This window comes from Cynara cardunculus, assembly GCF_001531365.2.
Source record: "Cynara cardunculus var. scolymus isolate 2C chromosome LG 13, CcrdV1, whole genome shotgun sequence".
Classification (NCBI taxonomy): Eukaryota; Viridiplantae; Streptophyta; class Magnoliopsida; order Asterales; family Asteraceae; genus Cynara; species Cynara cardunculus.
This window is the reverse complement of record NC_037540.1, coordinates 26795901-26817682: the sequence shown is the minus strand read 5'-3', so window position 1 is coordinate 26817682 and position 21782 is coordinate 26795901. Positions and strand designations below refer to the sequence as shown.

At 35.8% G+C, this 21782-nt stretch overlaps 1 protein-coding gene across 1 annotated transcript; it reads right to left on the bottom strand.

Annotated features, from left to right (window-relative positions):
* Positions 1 to 7930: 7930 nt before the first annotated feature.
* On the bottom strand, positions 7931 to 21512 carry LOC112525939 (protein TONSOKU). Its single transcript, XM_025136271.1, has 19 exons — positions 21155 to 21512; positions 19793 to 20590; positions 18765 to 18941; positions 18403 to 18494; positions 17596 to 17694; positions 16739 to 17190; positions 16607 to 16650; positions 16251 to 16517; positions 15701 to 15848; positions 13311 to 13430; positions 12990 to 13090; positions 12716 to 12839; positions 12427 to 12539; positions 11583 to 11694; positions 10081 to 10185; positions 9937 to 10003; positions 9707 to 9827; positions 9407 to 9580; positions 7931 to 8606 (listed from the first exon to the last, which is right to left on the bottom strand). The coding sequence occupies exons 1-19, from the start codon at positions 21425 to 21427 to the stop codon at positions 7995 to 7997; spliced, it is 3999 nt and encodes a 1332-aa protein (XP_024992039.1). The 5' UTR covers positions 21428 to 21512; the 3' UTR covers positions 7931 to 7994.
* Between the last annotated feature and the right edge of the window lie 270 nt (positions 21513 to 21782).

Sequence of the window (21782 nt, the reverse complement as noted above, 5' to 3'; positions counted from 1 at the left end):
TGAAGTCTACAAAACCATCAAGTCAGATTTGACCTATCCAGTAGATGACTTCCCAGAATCTGAAGTTGGTTAAACCTCTGTAATAGTATATGGCCTGTATCAAACTCTATCTTTTACGTTTTGTAATTTCTTTTCAGTTAATTCATTTCGAGGATGATGTTTAATCTCCTCTTGTAATGCATTTCAATCAAGTCATGTTCTTGCACTTAATAGCTTAATTTACTTTTTCATACTTAGGGGGAGATTGTTAGCTCTCATTCCTTTATTGTAAAAGTATAGAAAAAGTAAAACAGCAAGTATTGACAGAAGCTGATCAGTCACAGAAGACCTCAGAGGACAATCATCAGAAGAAGCTCTTTTGTACAAGGTTAAAGTGACAGAACCTCTGTCTTCATCCACAGAGGTTCTGGAAACTTGTCCTCTGCCAAGACAATGTTACAAGACAAAGACGACAGAACATATGTCGTGTCTCACAGAGGTTCTGTAAGTTGTTCCTCTGCTACATACGCTTCAAGTCATATCCAGCAGATCCTCTGTGATGTTTCACAGAGGGTCTGTAGCTAGTCTTCTGTGTAGATTATCTTTAGCTAGTTTTACTTAGGTCTTTTAGCTGCTCGTGCCTTCTACGTGATCTTGTCTGTAATCTGTTTCAGATGAACGGCTTAGATTTAATTGCTTTAGGTCGTGTCAGGAAACGGTTATTTGCTTGTATAAATAGCAGTGTAGGCCTTTGTATTTTGTGTGCTTCCAGATTTGTAATTGTCGATATTTTCAGTCAATTGAAAATCATTTGAAGCAATTCTCTTTGTGTTCATTACTTGTTCTTCATTGTGTTCTTACTGTTTCTACCTGTTTGATTGATATTGTTTCCGCTGCTCTACTACTGTCAAATCAATCCTTCAAGTAAGTTTTTAGTACCAAGAATTGAGTTATTCGATCCAACAGGTCTTTCAACTCCTTCAGCAACTAGCACTTGTCCCTGAACCAGCCTTCAGAGAAGTTGATTGTTAACAGTTGGACAGGGTCGCTACCGTCAACCTTCTTCAAGTTGAAGCAATCTCTGCCATCGTGCAAAAGCTGGAAGACCTTGCCTCTCACCTCCCTATCCCAGGTACTAATTTTGATGATGAGAAAGAGGAGAAGAATAATGAGGATAAAGGTACTGAAGGGGAGAATAATGATATGGAGATGAATGCTCAAGATGCTTTGAATGAAGATTCTCTGAACCCTACTGCTGAGGATGCCAGGGATAATGTTCCTGATGCCATCAATGATGATGATGACAATGATGCCATGGTTACTACTGCTGACCATGAAGACCTTCATCCTTCCACCTTTGCATTGCCAAATGTTGGTGATGAAGATGATGATGAGGATTCTGAACTTCAACTTCCAGATGCAGGTACTGATCTTGGTGGTGACGATGATGATGATGACAATGATGATGATGATGATGATTTTTGCATCCAACACAACCAGCAAAAGGAATATCCTTCAGGGGACCTGCTTTCCAAGGGGAGAAATCATCAGGGAACCAACACTCCTCTGGAAAAGAAAAAGGAGTGGCTGAAGACAACATTACCCTAGTTCTTGGGGCAGTCAGTCAATCTGATGATGCAGACACTTCCAGGTTTGTACCTCTTTCCTCAGACACTGAACTTTTATCCCTATCCCTTTATATTCTCTGCAACATACCCTATCGGTCTCTCAACCCATCTCCCATCTTTTGAAACCGAAGAGGAAGATGAATCTGAACATGAATCCAGGACTTTAATACTCAAGAAGTCGTCTAGATAACCTGTGTGTTCAGAAGTAGAAGAAGACCTGAGGATGGCTCAGCTGATAAGTCAGCTCGACCAATCCAGAGTAAAAATTCTTCTTCGTACCTCTGCATGTGGTGAGTTTGATTTTCTTCTAGAAGCTGAACATAAAGAATCCCAACGTGCTGAACAAAAGCTGAAGAACCATCAGCACCAACTCCAAGACAACTTGGAGTTAGCTAAGACTCTAGCTAATCAGGCACTTGCTGAAGAGAAATTCAAAAGGAAAGATCTGGTCAGTGCTCATGCCCAACAATCAGTAGAAGTTGAACATGAACATCAACGAGTGCTGAATTTGAAGGATCGTGACCTCAACTGGTGTAGAGAAAGGATCAAAAAAAGAATGAGCCTCAAGATCTCAAACATCACTATCAGTGGTCGGATGAAAGATGGTGCTCAACTTATTTCAATGGTCATATTTCGAGATAACAATGATGTTGTCACTAAGTATCCCTCCTTCCTTAGTTAGTATGGCTTCTCTAAATGGCTCAAAATTCGATAGGCTATCCAAAAGTCCAAATCTAAGCATAAGCCATATATTGAAGAAATTCTGAACGAATTACTCAACAAGGTGTTGAAGATCATCGAGGTTCCTCCTCTGCCATAGAAGCTCTCTCGAAGAAACAACCTTTCTGAACATGAAGATGGTCCATCCAACAAGAACGGGCATGAATTGTCACTGCATGAAAATGGTCCTTATATACCCAACACAGTGCATGTGAATCCTGAATATGGACTTATGTTCATTGACTATGATGGTCAATACAGGTTTCAACGAGTATATGAGTTCCATCTCTGGCCAATAGATCACTTAGAATATCTAAGAACTTGGTTGAATAATGATCTATTTGGAGAGATGATGGATCATAAGATTTGAAAGGAAATGCTCAGATGGAAGATGCTAGGAGAAGATGTTCCACAGTTGAAGTTGAAGATAGAGACTAGCAAGTTCGTGTCTGAAGCGGTTTTCAGTGATATCAAGCTCTTCTACACAAGTGTGAAATCTACTCAAGATTCAGGGAACACTGAAGAAACCTCATGTTATTCCAGGGTCAGCGATCAGATGAATCTTTTTGAACAAGATTAGTTTTTTTCTTGTCCCTTTGCACACAAAGGACAAACCCATACCTTTCAAAGTGAAGTATTGTATGGAGTCACTCTATTGTCTCCAAGCGTGCTTACCTACTTTATGAAATACGACTGTTCATATACGGCCAAAAGCCTGTATATCAGGAACAAATGACAAGATCGCCTCTTGAAGCTTGCCACGTGCTTTTGTACCTTCTGACTTGCATTTAATGCAGTGGATATAAATAGCTGAGAATATCCTTCTTTTCAGCACCTCTGAATCTCAATCCAAGCTTCCTTGCCTTGAAGATCTTTTCACCCAAGAAGATACTCCTCCCTCTAACTCTATATCTAAGAGAAAGACAACCACTTTAACAAGTGAATAGCACAATACTTCTTAACCATATTTCTTGTAGCAAGTCTTTTCTTTATTGTTATCTGTAACTTGTGTTTCTTTGATTGTTTAGATAAGTTCTGTATCTTATCTTTTCTGCAAACAATATGTAAAAATTTGTATTGATCTTCTTTATCAATATAAGTTTTTTAAAAGTGAAAGTTGTTGTGTTTGTATTCATCCCCCCTTTTACAAATTTTACCTATAAACTCTTGTAGATCTGGTTGGGACTAACACATTGACTTTTATAGTCAATTCTTTTTTCTAAACATCAATCAAAGTTCTATCGGTTGCTAAACATGGTCTTGCTAGGATGATTGAGATGTCTTTATCGGCTTCAAAATCAAGAATGATGTCGACGAGAAAAATGAATTTATCCACTTGGACTAACACATTCTCATATTTTTCTCTTGGGTGAGTTATGGACTTGTCAGTTAATTGAAGGATGACTATGGTTGGTCTAGACTCACCTATGGCTAAGGTGCTGAAGACATACAAAGGAAAAAGGTTAATGCTAGCTCCTAAATCACATAAAGTCTTTCTAATTTCTTTCCCACCTGAGCATGGGATAGAGAAATTCCTAGGATCTTTGAGTTTAGGGGGACATTTATTTGAAAGGAGGGCACTAAAACCTTCTGTTAGGGCAACAGTTTCATAATCATTCAACTTTCTTCTTTTTGCTAAAAATGTCATTGAGAAATTTGGCATAACTTGGCATTTATTTAGTAGCTTCAACCAATGGGATGTTGATATGTAGCTTATTGAACACATCAAGGAACTTTTGAATTATAACTCCTCTTTTTGTTTTCTCAACCTTTGTGTAAAAGGTACATAAGAAGGAATAAGAGCTACAATGGCTTCTTAGAGGCCTGATTTGAAAGTTCCTGGGTGGATGGTAAGTTTGGTATGAGGGACTGGTGATGAAACATGTTTGTCAATTTTTGAAAAAGATGTTGCAAAATAATCTTGAAATGAAACCTTATTTTTGCATTCATTTGGAAATAATAAGGAGAAATTAGTTTTCATAGGAAGTGGTCCTATGTCTACTAGTTTTCTTTTATCTTTGAAAGTGGATGTGACAATATCCGAACTAGATGTTGTGACATTCTTTTTAAATGGGGTTTTGGGTAAGTCAACAGACTTCTTAAAGGTTCTTTCTCTATCAGTTCTTTTCCACTCCTTAAGGTCACTACCTTCACATGTTCTTTCATCATTGGTCTTGGAATCTTTGTATCACTAGGAAGGGTACTGGCAAGTCTATTTCTTACCTCAAGTGTAAGTTGACTAATATTTGTTTCTAGAGATCTTATTGTAGTATTTTGATGGTTCATTGCTAAGTTGGCCTGCTTTATGAATCATTTCAAAATTGTTTTCAAAGAAGTAGATGACTCGGCTTTCTAGTTAGGCTTATTTTGAAAAGATGACCGATTCGGTTGTTAATGAAAAAATATGTTGGTGATGGATTCGAGGTTGACTCAAATGTTGGTCTTGAGGCTGTTGTGGTTGAAAATTGGAGGTTCCTTGAGGTTTGTTCATTGGTGGGTTCAAAGTATGATTGTGCCATGAAAATTCTGATTTTGTCTCCACCCAGCGTTGTATGTTCAAGCAAATGGCCCGATCTGTTTTGATTTCCCACATAGTTAACTGACTCATAGTTAGAAGGACAAAACATAAAGGAATGCTTGTCACCACAATACACACATTTACTGACTCGATAGTAGGAGTAGATGTAGTGGCAACAGATTGTGTTGGTTGACCATTTGTCAGCTTTTTATTAAATTGGTCATGCAGTCATTTGTGTTGTTAATAAAAGCATCTACATCATGAACTCCAATTGTCTAGCGTGGTACTAGTATACGTGGATGAGCCGAATGACCATTGTTTTTGGAAATATTTTTTAGGATGTCATATCCATCATTATAGGTACTAGTTGGGAAAGCTCCTCATGTAGCATCGAGCATTTGTTTTGCAGTAAGATTTAAACCGTTGTAAATGTCTAAAGCTATATACAATAAGGAATGCCATTATGATTGCATCTTCTCAACAACTCTTTATACCTTTCCCAAGCATCGGGAACTGCCTCGTTTTCTCTTTGGTTAAAAAGACAAATTTTGTTTCTGGACTTAGGGTTCTGAGTAGGAGAAAAATATTTTTTTTAAACTTTTATGCCATGCTATTCCAGGAATCGAGTGATCCTGGCTGCAAAGAATTAAACCAAGACTTTACCCTATCTTTTAGAGAAAAAGGAAACAATGTAAGTCTTAACGCACCGTTAGATACTCCAGAAATATAGAAAGTGTCGGTTATTTTCATGAAAGATTTTAAATTTGAATGTGGATCTTTAGATTGCAAACCATTGAACTAGTTATTGGTTTGGAACATACTAAAAACATCACTAGTTTTACTTCAAAATAGAGGGCTTCCATTTGTGGCCTAAGTATTCCTAAGTTCAACTGATCAAAAACAGGAATGCCATAGTCTATAATTCTTCCCTCTTTAGAGTTTGTGAGGTGGATTATTTTTTTCAATGTCATTTCTTGGTGAGGTGTTATGTCCGGGCGGATTTCCACCGTTCTCATGTTGAACTTTTGGGTTAACTTGTGGTATGGGCCCCTCATTCTTAGGTGGCATGTTATTATTATTCAGTGGTGGATTATTTGGGGGTGGGGGTAACAATGGTGAAAGTCCAGCCATATCGAATAGTTTAAAGCAGATGCTCGTTATGCTCTTTGTCTTTGTGTGAATGTTTGTTCAATATATGGGTCAAATTCAGCTTTCTCTCTCTCCGAGTGATAACATTGGCATGCACCATATTTAAAGTAAGTGACAGGATGGTAGAAAAACCAAAGCTTTACTTTACTGGAAAAAAAAAACTTCTAGTAAAATAAATTTACTATAGAAGATGGAGACTTGTATAAGTATACACTTATCAGTCTATTGTCATCTTTTACAAATAATAAAACGATAACATCAGTTTATTAATCTCTAAACTGATGGATTTCTATGCAATTTCAATTGACAAGATGATTTTGCTCACTCTCAATCAAACAGTTCACATCTGACTATTCCACTTCATAGAGCAATTAATGCGAATACTGTAAAATAATAAAGATTAAAATTTTAACTTGCATAAAGATTAAATACTATAATTAAATATAAGCAACTATAATTATAATGGAAAAGTAAGACAAAAGATGACAAATACTAAAGTGTTTGTTTTCATATTTAGGGTAGAGTTTCTTTATATGAGAGTAAATGAAATTGTAAGAGTATTTATCGGATGATTTCAAGTGGAAAGACTAATTGCACTCTTATACATTGCTAAATGCATCATCTTTATATAGTACTTCTCTTCTCATACATGTCAACATAAAAACTCACTTTTTACATTCTCAATATATGAATTGACTCTATTTTAACATTAAAAAGGGTGCATATAGCAATCCCGTTTCAAACAAATACAAGAACTCTGGTAAAAATGAATAAAAAAATACAAGTAATAGAAACTCTATATCATTATAATATAAGGAAGTCTAATCTTAATTTCCAAAAGTCAAAAAGGTAATTTTCCAGCCAAACAAATCTTTAGGATTCTTCAAAAATGTTAATTCCAATTTTTGATGGAGCCATGGCATAGCATTCCTTACAGCATTCTGGATGAAACTATCACAAAAAATACTTATACTAATAACATTAAACTATTTAGCTACAATGATTAAATATATTAGTAATTAATACTACGTTAAGTAAATTAAAAGTGAAATAGGTTAACATTTATCAACAAGTATAATATAGAACATGTAATTTACTTTAAATATTTATATGTTGGGTAAAACAAAAATAAAAATTTGGACATCATAGTTTGGAGGAGAGCTTTTTTAGACAAGTTTTGAGCATTTGTAAATGTAATTTACTTTTATAGTTGCTACATTATCACAACTACTTCATGTTATGTCTTTGTATTTTATTGCTGTTGTCGGTAAGGTAAATCATCAGCTGCAACATTGCTATCTAAATTTTATTTCCTTGATACTTTTCTGTAATAAATGAACCAAACGGGTTGGGTTATGGTGACAATGAATGTTACGGTGAGAAGCGATTTCCACCCTTGAATCAATCCTAATTGAAAAGAACCACTAGATCAATTCCCTTCTAAAGTGTGATTCATGGGTGGTTTTGGTATTAAAAGTGATTAAAAGTTCAAACCCCTTCTTACACTTCTCATCTTAACTCCTATTCTCACACGATGCTTCGTCACGGACACAAAGGACTTGTTCGTGTTCATTTATCTATCTTTAACCAAACAAACATACATGAACAACTGAAATTTTCGTTCATGTTTGTTTATTAAGAAAAATAAGCTTGTTCATGTTTGTCCAAAATATACAAGGAGCAAGAGAATGAGAGCTTGGAGATATACTAGATTTATTTGGTTTGGTATGCATTACATGCAAAACAAAACAATACCCAAAAAGTCCCACTTGCATATCCATATAACTTTTGCAAACTCTGATCTTTTCGTGTAGCAAGCACGAGTTGATAATTAAACAAGAAACACCATGTCGAAGGGAGATTGACCATGAGACAAACCTTTGAGATTGTTATGTTAATTAACATCACAAGTTCAATTATATACAAAAAGCCTTGCATGCCAAATTCTCCAAAACCACTCTATAATAAACATACAGGCTCCAAAAGCCATCACCATAAAATCAAAACCTTCTGCAACATGGTTTGATATTGCAACATTGCCTTGGCTCAACTGCTAAATGGATTATGCTTCCCTCAATATGCCTTTCTGTCAACCCACCTGATGAAGTACTCCTCTTCGACCACGCACCATACACTGCTTCTCCACACAATCCATTGTTGCTAAGATCAAGCAGCACAAGCCGTTTCGCCATCAAAATGGCATAAGAAAGCTTTCCAATAAAAGTTGTTGCATTTGACTCAGAATGATCAAGATCAAATGAAGTCATGCAACTCCCAGATACACAAGACTTTTCTTTGGTTACCTCGTCATCTTCACTATCAGCAGCAACTTCAAGCTCAATGCAATCTGCTTTCATACCAAATGCCTCCTGTTGACCATCTTGGTTGACCACGTGATCGTTTCCTTTGACCAAGGAATTGGGATCGTTTAAAGTATGGTACTCGTCATGAAGAGCATTTTCTGACAAGTTGAGCTCCTCTATAGTTGTGTAGTCGGATAAAGACTGAAGAATGCCAAGTACACCAACAAGCCCCAGTTGGCACTTGTTCAAAACAACTACTTTTAAACAGCAATGGGGATTTTTGAGTAGTGATGCCAAAGCAATGCCACCCTGTATTCGTGGGTCACTTCCTGTCAGAATCTTTAAATTTATAATAACAAGCATAGCCTAATAACATCATATAGTTGTCAAGATTTTTCATGTAATCCAATATAAACAACTGAACAGAACAGTTTCATTGGTCACCAGTATAGCCCGAGATGTACTTTGAAATGTTTATCAGTTGCACTGCAAGTAGGGGTGCACCTAAAAAATAGTCCCATTAACCCAACCGGGAGCCTAATTGATGCCTAACTTTTGAAAATGGGGATAGGTGGATTGGGTTAGGTTAGCGGTAAACCTAAATCAACCAAACCCAAACCATCACCTAATAGACCAAGTCCAAACTCCAAACTGTCCCTACCTCCATTGTTGATTGATGGATTCAATTGAATTCAAGCTTTATCAATCTTGGCATCTTATGTTTAAACTTATGTTGGATGATTGTAATATTTTGGGTGATTAGGTACTAACCCCTAAAACTTGATTTTCTTGTTTTTAAGGTTGTAAATTTTAGTTCAACCATTTCTTTAAACTATGTTTAACCCGACCTGAACTGCTTAGGTTGGGTTGTACATTATTCTTTTTCTAAGAGGTTAGAATTTTCTAGACCCAAGTAATTGGACTGGTTTATTCAAATGCCCTCAACCAGGCCAACCCAACCCACATGAACCCTAACTGCAAGTGAATATGAATGCATAGTTAAGTTTGGGTATCAAAGAGTACGGTCCTTCGAAGTTATATCTGTAAATATCTTGCCATTTGCACATTTGGAAAAGCAATAGTAACAATGGTAACTTAAAAAATCCAACCTCTTGCGTGAGTGGATTCCCTCCAAGATTCAACTCGAGAATACCACCGATCAAAGAAGCATCGATATTTAGTTTCATGATATAGTTTGATGTCAGCAAACAAGACGATAAATCAAGCTTGACTAGTTCTCGATCCTCACTGTTCCATGAATCCATCAACTGCGTAGCCCTCTCCTACAGAAATGACAACACCACCATATAAATCTTGGCAACCAAATATTTCCTTTAAAAACAAAGAACAAACACAAATCACATTTAGAAGATTGAGTAAATAATGCAAAATGATGATGGCTATCTCACAGTTCCGATACTTGTATCTCCAATCATCAATTCGGACAAGCATGATGTTCTAATGAGCTTACAAAGGCTATCAACTGCATTCTTGTTAAGCTTTATGCCATTTAAACTTAATTGAGAGAAGCTGCAAAAAGCAAAAACCCGAAATTGGTGAAATCTTTCAAGGACATATTAATGTATAAAATCTACGAATGAAAAACAACATTTTTTCTAATACAAATAACAATGTATACCTCTTCAAAGTGGCAAGTTTGTCCAGCAAATTTACTATGGCATTTCCAGATATGGAGCTATTGTATCCTGTTGAATGGTAGAAAATTTAGGTCTGTGTGACAGATGAACAAGAACAAGGAAAAACATGTTGAATCTTCATGTACCTATGAAAAGTTCTGAAAGAAGCGATTCAGAATCGAGCGAGTCAGTAACTTTTTGAATTGTTCGAGATGTGATAGAGCAGCACTCTATATTTAAGCTGTAAAGAGCTGCAAAAGAAAAGGTTATAGAGTTTCCCTCTATAGAGACACAACTCTCTAGTACGAGTCTAAGCACATAACATAGGCATAATTGACAAAGAGATACTGAATCTTAGACTAAGCAATTATCACAGTCCTAAACTGGAATAGCAGTTAGGACCATGATTTGCCATAGCAGGTTAGCATGGTAGTAAACGGTGGTATAGCGGAAAAAAATAGCGGTTCATGTAATAAATAATATATATACATATATATGCAAACGAAGCATCATGTGAGAATAGGAGTTAAGGTGAGAAGTGTAAGAAGTTTAAGAAGGGATTTGGACCCAGGATCATTTTTTAATCCCAAAACAACCCATGAATTGCGCTTTAGAAGGAATTGATCTAGTGTATCTCATTAGTGTTGATCTAGTGTTTCTCTTCGATTAGGATTGATCCAAGGGTGGAGATCCTTCTTACCCTTCTCACAGTAACTTTCATCCCCACCAGAACCCAACCCTATATACGCAATACTTGATAGACGAAGGAGCGTGTGAGAATAGGAGTTAAGGTGAGAAGCATAAGAAAGAATCTAGGCGCTTGATCACTTTTAATCTCACCCCCACCTCATGAATTGCGCTTGATACAGAAATTGATCCGGTGCATCTCATTAGGGTTGATCTTCAATTAGGATTGATCCAAGGGTGGAGATCCCTTCTTACCCTTCTCACCATAACTTCCATTCTCATCGGAACCCGACCCATACTTGGTATGTGAAAAACATAACTTATAGTAATATCCAGTAAAAGCATAAAGTCCAAATTTCAACATCAAAACATAGTTTTTTCCATAATGAAGTCTCAAAATTAAAACATATACTAATGCATATAAAGTCACACGTAAAAAAAATCAACTAGCGGCAAATCGTGGTCAAGTGGCAACAAACAGTAGCCAATCCGCAGCAAATCGCATCAGAAATAGCGATACTACAATTTTGTACTGTAATAATGAAATTTTGTACTGTAATAATGAAATTTTGTAACAGTCGAGGAGCATTATAGCACCGCTATTGACTGCCTAGATCATAGATAGTTCTGCTCAACCAGGCAAGTTTGAACTGGTTGCATACAAGGGAACAAGAGACAAGCCTTAGAGCAACCAGTAAGGTTACTTCCTTGCAGTTTTTTCACAGGATTGAGTCATGAAACAACCTCTTTGCAATATGCATAAGAAAGGCTGTGTACAAGACTTCAATCCTGAACCGTCACAAGCCCAGTCGCTCTGGTGCATCTGGCATCCCTTTTTCGCATAAAACTGAACACAACTCGAAACACACAAAAATTCATGGATCTCATTTTTTGATGACATTTATTATGTAGCACAGATACTTGGAAGTTGATATCTTATACAATTAGAAATATTAGATACCTTTGCAATTCTGCAAGATTGTAGAAAGGTAAGAAGCACATCCATCAGTCAAACGATTCCCGGAGATATTAAGTACTTCCAAGCGGGACAAAAGCACAGGGCATTCACAAATCTGTATTTTAGAAAAGCAATCAACTTATGTCAAAAAAAAATGAAGAAAAAATGAAGTAAGAGCAATGGATTTCAATTTGAAATCAAATATGGAACCCTGCAGTTCGCAGCTAACCTTATAAGCTCAATTCAGACTATCCTTATCTCACACCATGAATAGTTTATCATACTTCTCTTAGCTTTAAAATAGCAATGACTAGTATAAACAATGTCTTGGGTTCGTGTCAATAGTGACGGTATTAATGAGAAACTCAACAGAATGTAAATAGAAAAAAGGAAATTGAACCAAAATGAACTTCGCTTTAGTTCTATTTTTGGAACCAACTTTCAAAACCTCCATTTTGGGAATCAACTTAAGTTGATTCCACTTTGATTCCCTAAAGTAGGAACAAAAGGCATAGTTGGTTCCACTTTGATTCCCCAAAATGAGAAGTTCTAAAAGTTGGTTCCTCAAAATGTGAATGAATGCAGGGTTTGTTCCAAGTTCATGCAATTTGAGCAATGTAAGACTAAATTGAGAAACAAATAATGAGTGACAGAAAAAAACAGTGAACACCATAATAAGTAAAAAACAAGTAACCAAGAAGTTACAACAAAGCTTCAGCTACGAGCTATCAGACTAGAACAATAATAGCATAGATTGACCAGGTCTATTACTGATAGTCCACGCATCTGCAAGGCAAATATAATGAATGATGTGAGGCTGTGAGAACAAGGCAAATAGAAAACAAACCTGGAATAGGGAAGTTGGACCAAAGCGATTGCAGTGCAAATCCAAAACCAAACCACCATACTTTTGGCTTGATGACATAAATACCTGTTTTAGTTTCTCCATTGTTTCATTTCCTGGCAATAGATGGAGAGCTTGTAAAAGAACTAAGAAAAATCACAAATCTATAGCATGACAGCAATTTATCGTACTAAAGGGACAGCTGCAAACATGAAAATTCTGTTTCAGGTGTTTAATTATAAAAATAAGTAACTAAGTATGATAGAAGTAGCTAGGATCCAACTACTAGTACCTAACAAATTGTGTGAAAGGTTTAGTGTAGCAACTGTCTTGTGCAAATGTAAGGCATTTAGTAATGGTGCTGCTGAGATATCTTGCAGTTCACAGTCAGAAACAACAATCTCATCCTCTGATACCTGATGATAAATATGTTAGAAAGAACCAAGCAATAGTAAACTTGTTTTATTAATAAATGCAGATTTCACAACCTTCACTATAGCAATTCATAGACTAATAGCAGAGAAAAATTATCATCCATAGATACCAACATATGCATCTATTTTTACCTCTAAATTATACAGCTTCGTAAGCAATTTCACGTTGGGAGGTTCAGAAAGATCGTTACAACAATCAACGTAGAGTTTTACCAAGCGCTTAGGTACCCAGCCTACAAAAAAATGCATTTGAAGACAATAAATTAGTTAATATATTTATTTGGAAAAGTCAGAAATTTCGTATAAAACTTCAACCATGTATTCATGAAATGACCAAAGCACAAGAACCACACACGAATTGAATTATGCTTTGTACAGTTAGTCAAGCTAGATAATACACAGCATAAAATTATCATGGCCAACAAAAGTATCGTAGTGGAAAAGAACACATACGATCAATAGATACTTCAACCCAGCATTTCCCACACATGTAATCCTTTGGGGTATCCAATACATCCAAGGTTTCTAAAATTTCTCCTCCACACTTCAGATGTTGAATGATTGGCAAGAGGCCTATCACCAAGAACAAGAAATAGAACCCTTATCATTTAGTGAGTAATCAAGAAAGATATGAATATTTCGATATGCAGTCCATATATAATCCATTTCATGATACAACAATAACCAGAAAAACAATAAAAGATTTGAGATATTCTATCTTAAAATTTTCCATCAAGGTTGGTCGTTAAGCTCCTATTTGCAACATCACCAACATGATGTTTAGAGGACATGATAGACTATCCAATAATAACAAGGGTAATAGTAACTTAGGGAGTTCGACTGAAGGTTTAGCATCACTGCATCAGGTTGCCTTCAATTAAACAAAATGCTCAGTGCAAACTCTAACAGGCCAAGACATATCGACAATTGCTTTTCAAATTGCTCCACTTTATGGTGCCCTGAGAAAAAATATAACAACTCAAATGGAAGAAGAAAAAATAAGGTTTTTTGCATGGTTCCTCTTTATGATGGACACAGAATTTCATTCAATCAGCATACAAGGAATCAAGCAGAAAATATGAATTATGAATGAATCTTTACGTAGTAAATATAGAATAAGAAAGCATTAATGAGGATCTTTTAGGTGACATTGCATCGAGATTGTTGGACGATTTTCAGCTCCTGGTAAGATCAATGAGTTAATTCTATAACTTTTCTATCAAGTTTCAGTATTTACACCATCTGTTTTATGTTAGTAATTACTTGCTAATGTTAAATGTCTACTACACGATAAGTACGGTTCTAGATTGTTGAAAATGGTGTTTAAGGAGCTAAATGCTGAATTTGACTTGTGAAGATTGTTTGATAATTAACTGTGTACACATACAAATGTGCATTTCATCAACAGTGAAGACAAACTAGGAATCAAGAATACATTGAGATCATTTGGGTTCAGAGTTGGGTATTTAGGAATATGAAGAAATGCCAAACAATTTTATCCAAATATGTTTTCCCTCTTACAAAATTAGCACAAAAGGGTAAAATCTACTTGTTATGCTTCAGAAGGCACTTCAATAAAAGTACAAAACAAAGAGACATACTGGGTGACAGCCTGGCCAATTAAGAGGCTTCCTCAGCTGAAACAAACATCTCCTTGGTGCCACATAATCTGAAACTAATAGATTCTAATGCACTTCTTTAGAATCTCCATAGCATTAAAATTAACCCTATTTGCATCAGTTACCACAATATTGTGTAAAATAACATACACAATGGTGACCTTTCAGAATATCCCAAAACATAACATGGAGCATCAGAACATCATATAAATCCTTCATATAGCTTTATTGCATTTGGTCTAAACAGCATTTAGATTCCCTATCTCATTGCAAATTACTAATTCATCATATGTATACTAACTCATTGTAGCATCCTTTTTCCTAGCATATTATTGCAATAGGGTGCAATCTTCAAATAAGCCATGCTAAACACTTGAATTTTCTATTTTAGATTTTTCTTTGTCAATGTAAAGGGTGTTTTTGTTTGCGAAAATCATTAAATGCACTTGGCAAGACTGTCTTCTTCCAATAAAATAAGATGAAAATTTTAAACTATATATAACTCATGTTTTACTCAGTTTGAAAGCTCAAATTCATCAAGATAGTCTACTTGTGTTGTTTTTGTAAGCCATGAAAACATCAACATCAAGTTTACAATTTCTAATTCTGTTTACATAATTTTATAAACTAATTTTGGTTTTCTTAGAAGGCAAACGTTTGTCAAGTGCCTTTTTATCTTTTTAAACATGTAAAAGCGGAAACAGAAAAAAAGATGTTGTCAAAGGAGACCATATTATGTAGGAGAAAAGGTTATTTCAAATCTTTGCAATCAATCAAGTGACATTGACATGCTGTACCCATTTTTGTTTTAAGTCTTATAAAACAAGCTTACTTGTATAATATTAGCAAGTGCCGGCACACTAGGTTATCATGTCAGATATTGTTGCCTATATCATTGTTCATTTTCTAGCTAAAAGCCTATAATCCATGTAAAATTGTTCGGGTTCCTTTGTTTGCTTGTTCTGTTTCTGTGGCCGGATTTATCTTCCATTGCTTGTTGTTTTTGACACTTCTAACTTGTTCTAACAAATTGGAGATGATTTCTCAACTTGTTGATGTTGCCTTAAAATCAAGTTCCTCTCACCATGCCATCCATCTTTTGTTTGTAGCAAGAAGGCTAGAATCAACTTTCCAATTATGCAAGTGATTCGTCCACATTAAGATATGTATAATCAATGAAGAAAAACAGAACGAAAGCAAGGTTAATAGCCAATAAGAGCATACCTCTAGATCTATTCTCCTTAATGAGTTTTAAGAAGTATAAGCATGCTACTTCAACTTTTATTTGTTCCATGCAAAGTTTATCCCCAAATTTACATGAGCGTGGTTCTATGTGCACAAAGTCATCTTCAACTTTGAATATCATATGTTTCTGCAAAAAAAATAAAACCCAGCTCAATCCTCAAGCAATTTTCCAGTTAGTACTTGTGCCATATATTAACCACGCCACTTGCCTATGGCAAGTTCACAACAACAAATTCAAGCAGAAGACTTCCAACCCTTTGGCAGCCATTGGTTCCAAAACCAAGCCAAATATGAATAAATCAACAAAAAGTCAAAAAAAAATATATAGTTTAACCGCTGCATAGACAACATGGATAATGAGGAACACAATGAATAAGTCAAATAACTTATGACTCGTAAGCTTATATATGCATTCTGTATCATAAAGTAGATCACTTAAGCAACACACCATAACCTAAGAGATATGCTATTGTAGATACTATAGCAATATGAATATAGACATTACCATGAGAATGTAAATTATACTTACACAATATTCATCATCGCAAGCACCAAAAATGGGGACAGTCTGACCATTTGTTTTACAGGTATTTTCAGAAACACCATCATCACACTTGAGACCATGCACACCAAAATGGGAAGCATAAACCGCTTCATTATCTCTTGAGCATCTGAAATCTTCTGCAGTTGATGAGGCTAGTTTTGAACTCCTGCCCTTATGGGAAGAAGTGCTTTCTTCCAGATGTACAGGAGTAGAAGCACTAATTGCACATTTAGAGGCAACTGGTGAGATATCCTGCAAGTGTTGCGAAAACCACCAAGCAATCATCAACAGCCAACAGTAATAAGCAAAGACAACCTACAATGGATCAAAAGATGTCTAACCTGATAATCATGAACATGACTAGTTAGATCACATCTACCCTTGACTGCAATCCATCAAAGAAAAAAGTTAGTTTTTTGGCACTCAATTTCAAGAGATATAAACATTAATCAGGATAACCAATAGTCACTCACATTCATTAGAAGTGGCGACATGTTCTTCAGGGGATTCATGAACTTGTCCTCGTGGACACCATACTTCCTTATTTTCATCTTCATCATCAGAAAGGACTAGGCGGCACCGTTTCCGACTAGCTGTCTGACTACATGTAGACCTAGACATGCTTTTGGGTGAGGTTTCCAGTGACTTGGTAGAAGTACAATGATTTGTTAATTGAGAACCTTTTGATTTGGATTGATAGCCATTTGAACGAAGAAGTGATACCAAAGGAACCGAGTCATCTGCTAACTCCTCGATTCCATATGATTTCGGATCACTCAATCTTGGTGAATAGTTCATATCAGACTTTATCAATGATATATCATCTCCCTCTGTATCAGTCTCAGAACAGCAGTCTCTTGGGACATTTAGAGGTTCATTATCACTGTTTGACTGCTTCAATTTGTCTATTTGTGACTGTAACCTCCTATAAAGAACAAAATAGATCAGTGAGCAATGATTCATCAGCTTCATCTCAACTACTAGATACTTTGTACGGTATATACAGTGATGAAGTTGCATTGAGCCAACAACTTCCACCTCATGATGGTAACTCCAGTTCTCAAAATCAATCTAGAAATCTTAAAAAACATTTTCCTGCCTGTTCCTAAAACAATTTTCTAGAAACACCCGGGAAACCTTTGAGGTGCGCGTGCCTTAATAAATATGCTTAGCAGTGACATTCAAACTCATGACCTCTAGGTTGTCATGAAGTCCCAATCACTTGGACAAGCCAAGCTGGGCCTGTTTCTAAGAGGAACTGTCTTTGTAAAATCAATAATATTAAAAAAGACAAGAAAATTTTCATAAGTAGCTAATAGTATTCCATTACCTGGCCTCTTCAACATTATCAAATCTGATCATGTAACTATAATGCATATTCTCCAGTGCATACAGCTGGACAGAAAGAAGGTTAGCTTGACGAGCAATGCTGCAACAAAAGAGAACAGTATAAGCACTGATCAATCTGAATTCATTCCAAATAAGACGAGATATTTAGTTCATAGCAACCTCGATAAAGAACAGTCCAGTTACAAGGAATCCATCATTTTATGGTTCGTGAAGGGCCTTATGTTACTCTCGCCTTCCTCTAGAGCAAATATAGTCTTTAAGTTTAATGCAAACTCATGGCAACGAAGAGCTCTGCATGCTGTATGATTGATATCTATGACTGAAGTGCAACAATTCATTGAAGAGCCTTATGTTACTCTCGCCTTCCTCTAGAACAAATATAGTCTTTAAGTTTGATGCAAACTCATGGCAACCAAGAGCTCTGCACGCCGTTGATTGATATCTATATCTGAAGTGTAACAGTTCATTTCTTACTTTTGGTTAATTCATTCCATCATTTCTTACTTGTATGTTATACCATGCAACCGAATGAAACATTAAACATCGAAAAAAGTTATTGACTACTTCGTAACATCATTTTTTATGCACATCAATATCATCAAACACCACCTAGTAACATGAGTGATCAGAAAATGGTACCAACTACCACGTATTGGTTTAAATGGGCTATTTAAAATATGTTAACTAAGGAATTTTTTTAATTTCAGATAACTAAAAATCATGTGATTTATTATCAACATTAATATCAGTGAAATATAAAGATAACAATAATAATGGAAACACTTGCCTGTAGCCTTCACTAAACGCATCCAAAGCATTTGCCCATTTACCAACTGAATCCAAAACATCTCCAAGATTGATCTTTGCTAACGCTTGCCCCTGCAATAACCATCATTTCTAAATAAGAAACCAGAAGCGTACCAACATGGAAATCCAATCGTGGAAAACCATCTATCTGCCAAACGACAGCAGATGTCCAGGCTCTTTATAAAACATGTATTTTGTTTAACCCATAATCTGTGGAAGCTGAAAAAAGAACTGTGCAAATTTATTAGATTGAATTCTTTAGTACTTTTTGCATCTTGAAAATTTGTGCACAACAATGTTTGTGTCTTGATAGGTCAGCTTCATAAAATAAGTTGCACATACCTCCATGTTGCCAATTGACTTGTATGTCTCCCAACTTCTAGAGTACCATTTTTGGGCTTTGTTGAAGTTCCGAAGCTTTTGGTAAGACTCGCCAATAACTAAATATGAATCACCCAGCTTTTCTTTGTCACAAAGTTCACTTGCTACTTTTTTCTTCTTTTTGGCAAACTCACAATGCTATCAAATAAATTCCAATATTTAAGATAACATAATTAAGTCACATTCTCACACAAACACCCACAACAAAGAAATACAAAATTAAACAATTGAAGGATTAGTGAACTGAGTTAAACTTGAACATTGTTGTGAAAGATATAAGCACTGTCTAGACAATTAAACTGTTTAATAAGCTAATGATGCAGGCATAGACTACAAATGCTGTCACACATGATTCAGAATATGCATCATACATCCAGACTAATCTAAGAGGATTCATGTAAGAAATTCTTCCAGCTCTAGAACTGTGAAATCCTACTGAATGGTCCTGAGCAGTGCTAATGTGCTATAAGTCATGTTATGGTATTACACCATTACTATGCCAAGTTCATGAAGAGTATCTGCACGTTTAATGATGGTGGTGGTAATTAGCACAGCTGCAGTTGTTCTAGTAGTAGGGGCAGTAGAAATAGCAGTTCCAGTTACATAGTTTGATTTAACTTGAAGAGCCTATTAAGTTGCTTGAACTCATTAGAGTTGTGAAAATCCCGAATAAACTACTTGTGGTTATTAAAATCTTGTGGAAATTCAAGTTTCTATATCTAATTAGTCGCATTAAGTGTACAAGTTATTTGAATTCTTTATACTTAAGGAAGCCTTAAATAATACACAATTAGATGTTAAGAAGTAAGCTCATATCTGAATATTTTATTTACTTATAAAGTTGGAGCCAGTTCATTTTGCTCATAATACATGGTGTATGCTGACAATTTAGTATCATTTTCATTTTTGTCCGACAAAGAGCATAGCCGCAATTTCATATCCAACAAAAATAATTAGCAGTGAAACAACAAAAGTACTTTAAAACATACCTTCTTCCATGCAAAAATGATGCTTGATTTCTCAATAAGGCGATCAAGAGATGCATTCTGCTGTAGCAAGCACTTCCTTTCAGTTGAAGTGCCTCTAGCCATTACTATGTTTCTTGTCAACTTCTTCAGATTCTGCTCTTCTTTCTTTAAGTCCTCCATTACCTTAATTGCTTCTTTTACAACTTCTATGTTCTGGTCGATTTGATTAGCCAAAGCATGCTCATCGTCCATAGATTTTGCCAAATTCATTGCCTTTTGATAACAAAGAGTGGCCTCTTCATATTTCTGTACCCTGTAATGTAGTTCACCAAGGTTGATGTATCCCTTTGCTTCTCCCTGGCAATGGCCAATATTTTTACAAATCACAATGTCCTTCTCAATGTGCTTTCGAGCTTTATCCCATCTCCTCAGTTCCATGTAAACATTACCAAGGTTGTGATGGAGCCTAGTGCGTCCATCATCATTCTCAACCACCTCTTCTTCATCACAAATTTGTAATCCCTTGGTGAGAACGTTTTCAGCTTCTTCCAAGTTATCAAGATCCATTTCAACCATTCCTATGTTATTGTGGGAATCAATGTATTCCTTTAGAAAAGTATACTTGTTAGATTGTGGGTTTTCCTTAAGAGTTTGAGCAAGCTTCATGGCAGAAATAAAATATTTCTTGGCGTTCCGAAGGGAGGTTTGATCATTATCAGATTTTAAAAACATTTCATGGTATGTCCGACCAAGTTGGGTGCTTGCTCTTTGCTGCTCAACCATATCATTTGTATCCCTTGCAAGCTCCAAATGCTTTTTCTGCCAACAAAATAACCATGGGATACAAAATCAAGGAGTATTAATTTACAGCTAGGTCAAATTGAAATTTTGGAACCATGCTAAAACTCTGATATCTATCCTATAACAGTGGGTCAAGTTTGGCCCCCTTTCTGCTCAATTCACTGCCCATTTCATCACATTCATTTCACATTCATATCTCCGGTGTTGCTAAATACCAACTAATCACAGATTTAAGATTGTATATGGATGACCCAACAATTTTATCAACTTCAATGCTATTATTTGGCTATTTTCCCTTGCACCCCTATCAAACTTTCACTATAAAGCTTAACCATACTAAGCAACATTCTCGGGGACATCTGAATTAAAAATTGAGCATGATGAAACCATAATCCAACAATACAAGAACTTAAAAACCAAAACAAATTTCAGTATTTGGATTAGGGCCGAATATATATAGTTTACCCTAACAATCAGGAGTCCGGGGACTTTCTCTACCGTCAATGGTAACTAGAGTAAAAAACTCTAAACAAAATGAGTATATGAGAAAAGTAGATATAAACTTTAGACCATGTGAAGAACCTGATAAATGAGAGCATCTTTGAAATGCTCAAGACGAAGATAAACTTCACCAAGGGATTGACAAGTGGGAAGCAACTGTTTCTCAGGTAAATACTTAATTGAAACCTCATAATCGAGTCGAAACCATCTCAAAGCCTCAACGTATTCTCCTCTGTTCTTCAATATATCTCCAATTACGTTTGCCCATCGTGCCTCTTCCTGTCGATTCCCTTCCTCTGATGCGTTCCTGTATGCTCGCTTCGCTGTTGTCAGCTGAACGTCTTCTTTCTTCATGATCTTAAAGAAGCTAAACAAGAATTTGATTATGTGAGAAGAATCTTGATTTTTTTGGGTGAGGTTTTCGTATCTGATTAGTATTTTGGTAGCAAAAGAGCTTCCATACATATGGATTTCCCGCCAAAATCATGCTGCAAAATTATGGGCCGGTTCAGATTGGAATTGGAGCCCGTTTCTATGTTCATATTTGGGCCAAGGGGCTTGATATTTTGTCCCATTATTCTACTGGAAATCATGTGAAACATTCGTATATGAATAGATTTTTTACAAAATGGCCGTATTTTAAACAATTCTCACAGGATGACCATAATTTTCGTAGCGTTTTTTGCCACCAATGACATATAGTTCCTTC

What these genes read in the sequence shown, in the direction of transcription:
- LOC112525939 (XM_025136271.1), bottom strand. Translation starts at nt 21,427, where the DNA reads ATGAAGAAAGAAGACGTTCAGCTGACAACAGCGAAGCGAGCATACAGG. An exon ending in GATAATGTTGAAGAGGCCAG is followed by an intron (nt 17,191 to 17,595) that starts GTAATGGAATAC and finishes TGTTCTTTATAG; the next exon opens with GAGGTTACAGTCACAAATAG. An exon ending in TGTCGCCACTTCTAATGAAT is followed by an intron (nt 16,651 to 16,738) that starts GTGAGTGACTAT and finishes GATGGATTGCAG; the next exon opens with TCAAGGGTAGATGTGATCTA.